The sequence below is a fragment of the Nilaparvata lugens genome, chromosome 8 (assembly GCF_014356525.2).
Source record: "Nilaparvata lugens isolate BPH chromosome 8, ASM1435652v1, whole genome shotgun sequence".
Lineage (NCBI taxonomy): Eukaryota > Metazoa > Arthropoda > Insecta > Hemiptera > Delphacidae > Nilaparvata > Nilaparvata lugens.
Window position 1 is genome coordinate 1,713,125 of NC_052511.1, and position 10,438 is coordinate 1,723,562.

At 30.5% G+C, this 10,438-nt stretch overlaps 1 protein-coding gene across 2 annotated transcripts in view; it reads left to right on the forward strand.

The window, feature by feature from the left end:
• LOC111052574 (proton-coupled folate transporter) overlaps positions 1–4,116 on the forward strand; it is a 49,953-nt gene extending 45,837 nt beyond the window's left edge. For both annotated transcript variants that reach the window (XM_022339304.2, XM_022339301.2), the window contains exons 4-6: positions 559–642; positions 895–1,051; positions 2,508–4,116. In XM_022339304.2, the coding sequence (XP_022194996.2) occupies positions 559–642; positions 895–1,051; positions 2,508–2,883 (617 nt within the window). In that variant the 3' untranslated portion in view covers positions 2,884–4,116. The remainder of the gene's footprint in view (positions 1–558; positions 643–894; positions 1,052–2,507) is intronic.
• Positions 4,117–10,438: the final 6,322 nt, after the last annotated feature.

Genomic DNA, 10,438 nt, shown 5'->3' on the forward strand with positions numbered 1-10,438 from the left:
AATTAAAGTTGTTGAGTAGAATAGAATGACTTATCCATTTTATGAAGTGGCGAATTTTGGACAGTAGCTTCCACTCTGCCACTCACCCACGAGAAAAATGAACATAAGGAAGTGGTGATAGAATAAAGGCGGATTCAAATTCTATTGGAGGATGCCAGTTGCAGCATAAACCACCCTATTCACCAAGTCAAAAAGCTTTGTCCAATCACAAGTTAGTTTGTTGGTTGAACGACCAATAAGAAGCAAGCATAGCTGTAAGGTAAAAATGAATAGGGTTGGATGAGATTACATTATTGACAATACTCATTAATGATTACCCATTGATTAATCACTAAGGATAGTTTATCGATAAATTTAAAAAAAAATTATTGATTCCTTCCTGCTTTTTGTCAATTTTACTCAGTTTTTTGTAACATTAGGTGGTGGATTGTCAGTGAATAGTGATTGGCTGCACCTCTGTTTTCCAATGAATATGTGCCCTTCTGATAGGAATTTCTATAAAATTTAAGTTTCAATTTAAATTTTAATTTTATATTAATGTATAAATTGATTTTGCAGCACCCATTGTGGATATTGTTAATGGAACGTCATTCATTGCAATGAGATCAATTGCTTCAAAACTGGTGCCTCCCGAAGAACTTGGTAATTATTTTAATTAATAATGATAATTGTAATTAATGAATAATTTTTTATAATAAATAAATGGATGAGGAACTTAAATACTATCACAGAACCATTCATCAAAAACATGATTGATTGATTTTTATCATAATGTGTCTGCATCACTTCAAACTGTAATTCCTAATTTTATCAGTTTTATTTAGAGAAATAATATTGTAATACAATTCTAATTTCATCAGTTTCATTCAGAGATTTTTCTGTACGTTTTTGCAGGGAAAGTGAACTCACTATTCGGCGTTTGTGAAGCCCTTATGCCCCTGGTGTATGGCCCTATGTACAGTGCGGTCTATGCTTCCACCATGCATACAATGCCTGGGGCTTTCTTCCTTCTGGGAGGAGCACTAACCACACCAGCTGTCGTTATTTTTGCGTAAGTTTTTGCTTATTATGCATTAGTTTCATTCATTCTCACTTCATGATTTGTAATATTCTCATTTAATTTCCTTAATTCAACCACTTCATGAGCAATTCCACTTCAATTTTCACTTCATAAGCAATAATTTGCTTATTCTGCATTATTTTCATTCATTCTCACTTCATGAGCAATTCCACTTCAAATTTTCATTTCATAAGCAATAATTTGCTTATTCTGCATTATTTTCATTCATACTCACTTCATGATATGTAATATTGTCATTTGATTTCCTTAGATTAAGAATGTATTTATTGGTTTTGGTTGTTTTATTTACAGTGAACCTGTTACTTCGTAATAAGGATGTCTTACTAAGCCTATAATAAACAAGAAATAAAACACTGTATTCAGAAATGTAAGATATTCACTCAAAAAAGATTAATGTAATTATTTTATTGAGTGAAAACTATAAGCTAGAATCATTTCTGATATTTAACCTGCCTCTAGTTGGATAATTATGAATGTCACCATTCAAAATGAGCTATTACAAAAAATTGTTTAAACTCTTAATAGAAATTTTAATAGAAACTTTTAATAGATTTTTTTTAAACTCTTAACAGCAGTTTTCTCATCCACAAGTATCTGATGTCACCTGTTCTAGTTGATTCAGTTGAATCACAATAATTCAGAGTTGAATCATAATTTACTCTTAAAACTGTTATTTGTTTTCTCCAAGATCAAAAACTCACTTCTGTTAATAAACTCAGTTCACGTTTGAATTTGTATCCCATATGATAATTTATCCAGTTCCGTGATAATTTTTCCATCTGATAAAATATTTCTAAACTATTTTAAAATCAATTTTTTCAATCAAGAATATTATAATTTCTTCAACATTATTCAGTTCATTTAATATTTTTTTATTTTATTTTCAATCACCTACCTATTGAATTTGTTTTTCAAATGTGAGTATATTGATACTGAAGGGCATGCATCATAAAAAATATTAAAACCCTACCTTATAGAAATAGACACGGCCAGATATCTGTGTAATGCATGCAATGAATAATCCACTTGTCAGCTGATTGATTATGGATAATTCTATAGTCTGATTAATCCTAACTTCAAAGTAGATGATATATATATATATAGTAATATCAGAGAATGGAGGAATTCCTTTTCTTTTCATATTATCCTTTAAATGCAAAATTTCAAAAAACCTTGTGTATACATCGACACGCAGTTGAAGAAGGAATATTCCTGCCAAATCTAATCGAATTCTATCAACGCGTTTGGCCGTAATCGCGTTACATACAGACACAAAAAAGAAAATCCGAGTTAAAACATAGACCTCACTACAGTCGGTCAAATATTGGCAGTAAATATATTATATTTATCTATTGTTTTATGATATGCTGTGTTATATACTTATTCCTTTTCACTTATTCATTATGTAGCTTTATTTTGCCCACAGTTGGATGTACACAGAGCACAAAAAGGACGAAGTGCTAGAGAGAATCGCCAAAGAGAAAGAGTGCCGAAAGGAGAATGGCGATTTGAAAAACGACTCTGTCAAAATTCAGGTGGTTTCCACACCACAGATGCAACCAGAAGTGCAACCACAGAGGCAACCAGAAGTGCAACCACAGATTCAACCACAGAGGCAACCAGAAGTGCAACCACAGAGGCAACCAGAAGTGCAACCACAGAGGCAACCAGAAGTGCAACCACCGGGGCAACCACAAGTGCAACCACAGAGGCAACCAGAATTACACCCACAGGGGCAACCAAACGATGCAGGTTTTGTGAATCAGGGATTTGAAGCTGATGAGACGAGTCGATCAACATAGAGTAGAACTGTAAATAAAACGAAAGTAATTTGTTAAAAACGTGTAATTGTAATACAGTTGTGAAAACGTTTAAAGAAGTGTGATAAATGTGTTGAAAGTGTTAAAAGAAGGTGGAGAGACTTTAAAAGTTGATAATCACAATAAAACTGTACATACAAGTTTTATTTTGTACTACAGAGATATAAATTAATGTGCAAAATAACTGGAAATAGTGTAACAAGTTATGGAGAGGTGTGATAAATGTGATGAAAAAGTTTTAAAATAGTATTAGAACAGTGTAGAGAGACTTATAAAAGTCAATAATCACAATAAATCTGTAAATAGAAGTTTTATTTTGTACAAAAAAGATGTAATTAATGTGCAAAATAATTGGAAATAGTGCAAACTCTTGTGAAAAATGTGATAAATATGATAAGTGTGTTAAAAACAGTAAAACAAGTTAGAAAGACTTAAAAAGTCAAGAGTTTTATAATGTACATTGTACAAGAAAAATGTAAATAATGTGCAAAATAATTGGATATAGAGTAAAAAGGTGTGTTACCGCGGTAAGTGTATTGAAAATAGTGTTAAAAAAGATGGTGAGAATTGGAAAAGTCCATAATTACAATAAAACTGTACATAAAAGTCTTATATTGTACAGGAAACATGTAATTAATGGACAAAATATTGGTAATAATATTTGAAAAAGTGGATAATATTATATTGAATAAATTTTGATAAGTGTGTTGAAATGGTGGTAGAACAAGGTAGAGAGACTTGAAAAGTCTATAATCATAATAGAACTGTAAATAAAAGTTTTATATTGTACAAGAACGATGTAAATAATTTGAAATAACGTAGAAAAAGGTTGAGAAGAAATCCATATTATGGTAGAACTTTGAATAAAAATGAGTACCTAGGCTATAAGTGAGAGAATAATATTGTGAAAAATGTGATTAAAATGTACGATACCTACTGAAGATACATTTCATAACAACAGGCCTACCGTATGGCTCTATTTAGGTCTCAAAATACCTAATAAAATTATGTAAAATATGTATATAGATTATAGAAATTAATACAGCGATGTATTTATATTAGGCTAAGAAACAGGGGCCAATCTGGTGCATTTACATGAAGCCTAAAATATGAAGTAACTTTGTATATAGTCTATTAAGGAGTTATAAACTCGAAATTTGAAATAAAGTTATCATGAATTATGAACAGTACCGTAGTTGATTCAAGGAGCTGTCTTTTAAAAAAATATGTTTCATATTGATAAAAAAATGGTTTTATGAAATAAAACTATGATCTATGATAGTTACAAACCTGTGATCAAAATTGAAAAGTTTTCTACCAGCTTTGAATAATGTGAACTATTATTAGTTATATAATAAATTTTATTTTAGAAATTATATATTAATAATTATAATAGTGAGAACCTGTGATTGTGAATTCCATTTTTTTCAAATCTGAACAATATGGACTAGAAATATTTAGGAAGCTTTGAGACAGTGGTAAAACTGTGATGCAAAAAAATTGAGATCCTTGGTAAGTACATATTTATTTAATTTTGATGAAACAGACAAAAAATCGTGTCAAAGAGTTTCAATGTGCAATAGATTATTGTGTATAAACCCTCATTTTTGCTATTTCAATCTAAATTAGAGATTTGTTTGGGCCTAGAAAAAAGTAGGCATATATGTGTAATTTATGTAAATTTATTACATTAATACATTTACATTTGTGTATTAAAATAATTATTGTTGTATATGTGTAATTTGTGCTTGTATTGTGTAATTTTAATGATAGTTTTAACGGAATAAATGAACTAAAATAAAATGAGACTATATTTATGTAATAGTATTATATTTTGGAGAAAGATGTATAGTTTCATGTCGTTTTAAATTCGTATATGTTCGTTGAAAATATTTTATACTTGTATTTAAGGAGTATATTATTGTATCAATCAAAAATGATGAGCATTCAGATTGCTTTATTATTCATCTTTTCATTATTCAGTCATCATTTTACACTACTTGCCTTATTGTTTGGTGAGGTATTTCTTTCTTCTATTCACAGATCAGAGAAATAACTCACTTTTTGCTTTTAGAAAAAACGACTAGCAGACAGATTGAGCAATCTGACTGCTAGTCGTTTTTTCTGAAAGCAAAAAGTGATTTAATAATAAGCAGTTCGTGATGGAAAACAACATTGAAGAAAGAAATAACTCATATTTAAATACGTATAACTCAAAATTCATGGATTTCATGAAAAATGCAAATCTCCCAGATTTGGTTGATATTTGGGCTATGGATAGAGGTTGACCTAACAAGTGTTGTGCTATAATATGAGACGTTTCGCTACAATACAGGGTGAGTTATTCACTGAAACTACTGTCTGAATTTATTGAAGTTACATAAATTAAACACCTACGCATCTACACCACCATTGGTATTAAAACTTTTCAATAAATGTTTGATATTGTTAGACAATATTCTAGTGTTTCATTAATATCAATATTATATTGTTGAATTATTTGTTGATAACAATCTGCCAGGATTCTTTATTTCATTGATAAGGTAGGTAGTATCACGGTATATAGAAGAAGACGGTAGGTGTCACGCGCATGTTTGTGCTGAATTTCCGGTGTAGCTGACGTCATTCCATATCCAATCATCTGTTTCAAATAAGTTTCATAAATAATAAATAAGTTTTATAGATTGCCAATAGGTGTTAAACACTTCGGTTGGTGGCGATGACGTAATCTAGCTGGCTGGCTACTGCGCACACATTTCATGGCCCCTACCGTTCTCATCTATTTACCGTGGGTATCACGGTATATAGAAGAAGATATTATTCTTCTTTAGACTGTATATTCTCATCTAATTACCGTGGGTAGTATCATAGAGAAACTATTGGATCAGATGCTGGCTTTATGATTCAGAGGCCCGGGTTCAAATCCCGGCCCGGGCAAGATATTTATCTCGGGCCACTCCCGTGTTTCGGATGGACACGTTAAGCCGTCGGTCCCGGCTGCCAAAAAGCAGTCGTTAGGTCATGTCAGAGGCCCTGAAATTGATCAGTTGCGACCTGAAAACTCTGACACCAGACCTGAGCCAGCCAGGTCACTCATTATTATTATTATTATTATAGAGAAACAATAGCGTAACTAGATATCCCATGGTATAGGGAATTTATGTCGCAACTTTTACTGTTATCTCAAGCCGATTACTGTCGATTATTGTCAATTTTTACTGTTTTTTGGGGGTGAGAGTGTATGATCGGCACAATTTGAGAGACTACCAGCGTCACATAGCTGCATAGGAAAGAACTACGTGAACTATCGGCTTGGAATAACAGTTAAAGTCGCGACATAAACGCCCTATACCATGGGATATCTATGGTAGTATTTAAACAAATTCAAAAATATTTTATAAAAATGCTATTTATTTTTCAAATCACATTACGTATTGCAAGCATAATGCATTAATAACAGTCATGAATTTAATACAATACGGTATAGGAACTATCCTTACAATAAATTCCCGAAACAAAAATGGAAATTAGTAACATCCTGTTACATAAACATATTATAAGCATCAATAAAGATACGGTATTTGGTGAACAAAGCTAAACAATAACTAGACTTGAGACTAAATAAGCTCAGTGTAAAAAATAATAGATATATCTAAAAATGTAAAAATACTGGTAGATACAGAAAATCTTAAAATAACAAAATAGTTTTTGATATAATACTCAATAAGTGAAATATCCAACAGTAACCATTACCGTAACATAGACGGATAATGAAGATATTTCTTTCTTTTACTCTATGATATCATCAGGCTCTTCTTTAAAAATCTGACTAATGATAATACTTAATAAATTGGCACATTAAACATCACAGAATGGATGATATTTAGGCTAATGAGCAATTATTTATTTATATTATTTATCGTTACACTCAACTATAATTAACAATTACTTTACAGCAATGAATTAAATCAAATGAAGGCAATAAAATCCTCTCTCTTTGGATATAGACTACAAGTTTTGGCAAAATAAACTCTTCAATATAACAAATACAATACACAACAGACAAATATAAAATGATGTAAAAGTAGTATTAAATATTATTTGAAAAAAAAAACATGCGAAAAAGCAATTTTCCATAGAAAAAACAAAGTTTACAAGCTTGTTCTGATTACCGGATCAAGCAAGGACGGACTGAAGAGGTTATATTTACTTACTAGGCCTATTTGTACATTATTGACTAAAATGTATGATCTTTCTTTTCCCTACCTACTGAAGATACATTTCATAACAACAGGCCTACCGTATGGTTCTATTTAGGTCTCAAAATACCTAATAAAATTATGTAAAATACGTATATAGATTATAGAAATTAATACAGCGATGTATTTATATTAGGCTAAGAAACAAGGGCCAATCTGGTGCATTTTCATGAAGCCTAAAATATGAAGTAAATTTGTATATACTCTATTAAGGAGTTATAAACTCGAAATTTGAAATATATTTATCATGAATTATGAACAGTACCGTAGTTGATTCAAGGAGCTGTCTTTGAAAAAATTATGTTTCATATTGATAAGAAAAATGATTTTATTAGATGATAAAACTATGATCTATGATAGAATAGTTACAAACCTGTGATCAAAATTGAAGAGTTTTCTACCAGCTTTGAAAAATGTGTACTATTAATTTTATTTAAAAAAAAAATGTATCAATAATTATAATAGTGAGAGTCCTGTGAATGTGAATTCCATTTTTTTCAAATCTGAACAATATGGACTAGAAATATTTAGGAAGCTTTGAGACAGTGGTAAAACTGTGATGCAAATAATTGAGATCCTTGGTAAGTATTTATTTAATTTTGATGAAACAAACAAAAAATCGTGTCAAAGAGTTTCAATGTGCAATAGATTATTGTGTATAGACCCTAATTTTTGCTAATATTTCAATCTAAATTAGAGATTTGTTTGGGCCTAGAAAAAGTAGGCATATATGTGTAATTTATGTAAATCTATTACATTAATACATTTACATTTGTGTATTAAAATAATTATTGTTGTATATGTGTAATTTGTGCTTGTATTGTGTAATTTTAATGATAGTTTTAACGGAATAAATGAACTAAAATAAAATGAGACTATATTTATGTAATAGTATTGTATTTTGGAGAAAGATGTATAGTTTCATGTCGTTTTAAATTCGTATATGTTCGTTGAAAATATTTTATACTTGTATTTAAGGAGTATATTATTGTATCAATCAAAATGATGAGCATTCAGATTGCTTTGTTATTCATCTTTACATTATTCAGTCATCATTTTACACTACTTGCCTTATTGTTTGGTGAGGTATTTCTTTCTTCTATTCACAGATCAGAGAAATAACTCACTTTTTGCTTTTAGAAAAAACGACTAGCAGTCAGATTGAGCTAGTCGTTTTTTCTGAAAGCAAAAAGTGATTTAATAATAAGCAGTTCGTGATGGAAAACAACATTGAAGAAAGAAATAACTCATATTTAAATACGTATAACTCAAAATTCATGGATTTCATGAAAAATCCAAATCTCCCAGATTTGGTTGATATTTGGGCTATGGATAGAGGTCGACCTAAGAAGTGGTGTGCTATAATATGAGAAGTTTCGCTACAATACAGGGTGAAATATTCACTGAAACTACTGTCTGAATTTATTGAAGTTACATAATGAAACACCTATGTTATCATCTTCACCACCATTGGTATTAAAACTTTTCAATAAATGTTTAATATTGTTAGACAATATTCTAGTGTTTCATTAATATCAATATTATATTATTGAATTATTTGTTGATAACAATCTGCCAGGATTCTTTATTTCATTGATAAGGTAGGTAGTATCACGGTATATAGAAGAAGATATTATTCTTCTTTAGACTGTATATTCTCATCTAATTACCGTGGGTAGTATCATAGAGAAACTATTGGATCAGATGCTGGCTTTATGATTCAGAGGCCCGGGTTCAAATCCCGGCCCGGGCAAGATATTTATCTCGGGCCACTCCCGTGTTTCGGATGGACACGTTAAGCCGTCGGTCCCGGCTGCCAAAAAGCAGTCGTTAGGTCATGTCAGAGGCCCTGAAATTGATCAGTTGCGACCTGAAAACTCTGACACCAGACCTGAGCCAGCCAGGTCACTCATTATTATTATTATAGAGAAACAATAGCGTAAGTAGATATCCCATGGTATAGGGAATTTATGTCGCAACTTTTACTGTTATCTCAAGCCGATTACTGTCGATTATTGTCAATTTTTACTGTTTTTTGGGGGTGAGAGTGTATGATCGGCACAATTTGAGAGACTACCAGCGTCACATAGCTGCATAGGAAAGAACTACGTGAACTATCGGCTTGGGATAACAGTTAAAGTTGCGACATAAACGCCCTATACCATGGGATATCTATGGTAGTATTTAAACAAATTCAAAAATATTTTATAAAAATGCTATTTATTTTTCAAATCACATTACGTATTGCAAGCATAATGGATTACTAACAGTCATGAATCTAACAAAATATAGGAACTATCCTTACAATAAATTCCCAAAACAAAAATGGGAATTTGTAACATCCTGTTACATAAACATATTATAAGCATCAATAAGGATACGGTATTTGGTAAACAAAGCTAAACAATAACTAGACTTGAGACTAAATAAGCTCAGTGTAAAAAATAATAGATATATCTAAAAATGTAAAAATACTGGTAGATATAGAAAATATTAAAAATAACAAAATAGTTTTTGATATAATACTCAATAAGTGAAATATCCAACAGTAACCATTACCGTAACATAGACGGATAATGAAGATATTTCTTTCTTTTACTCTATGATATCATCAGGCTCTTCTTTAAAAATCTGACTAATGATAATACTTAATAAATTGGCACATTAAACATCACAGAATGGATGATAATTAGGCTAATGAGCAATTATTTATTTATATTATTTATCGTTACACTCAACTATAATTAACAATTACTTTACAGCAATGAATTAAATCAAATGAAGGCAATAAAATCCTCTCTCTTTGGATATAGACGACAAGTTTTGGCAAAATAAACTCTTCAATATAACAAATACAATACACAACAGACAAATATAAAATGATGTAAAAGTAGTATTAAATATTATTTGAAAAAAAAAACATGCGAAAAAGCAATTTTCCATAGAAAAAACAAAGTTTACAAGCTTGTTCGGATTACCGGATCAAGCAAGGACGGACTGAAGAGGTTATATTTACTTACTAGGCCTATTTGTACATTATTGACTAAAACGTATGATCTTTCTAAATCCTTGACAATTCCTATAATCTTCACAACTCTAATACAACATTAGATTCAGTGCCATCATGCTATTTATTTTTCACATTCTATCCATAATGGATAGCTTGTATCATCTCCTATACTAATTTGTACTGATACATAATCAATATAGAGGTAGTTATCAAAAATAATGACTCTATATATAGATTCACTTATTGAGATAAAAAGCTTATATTAACA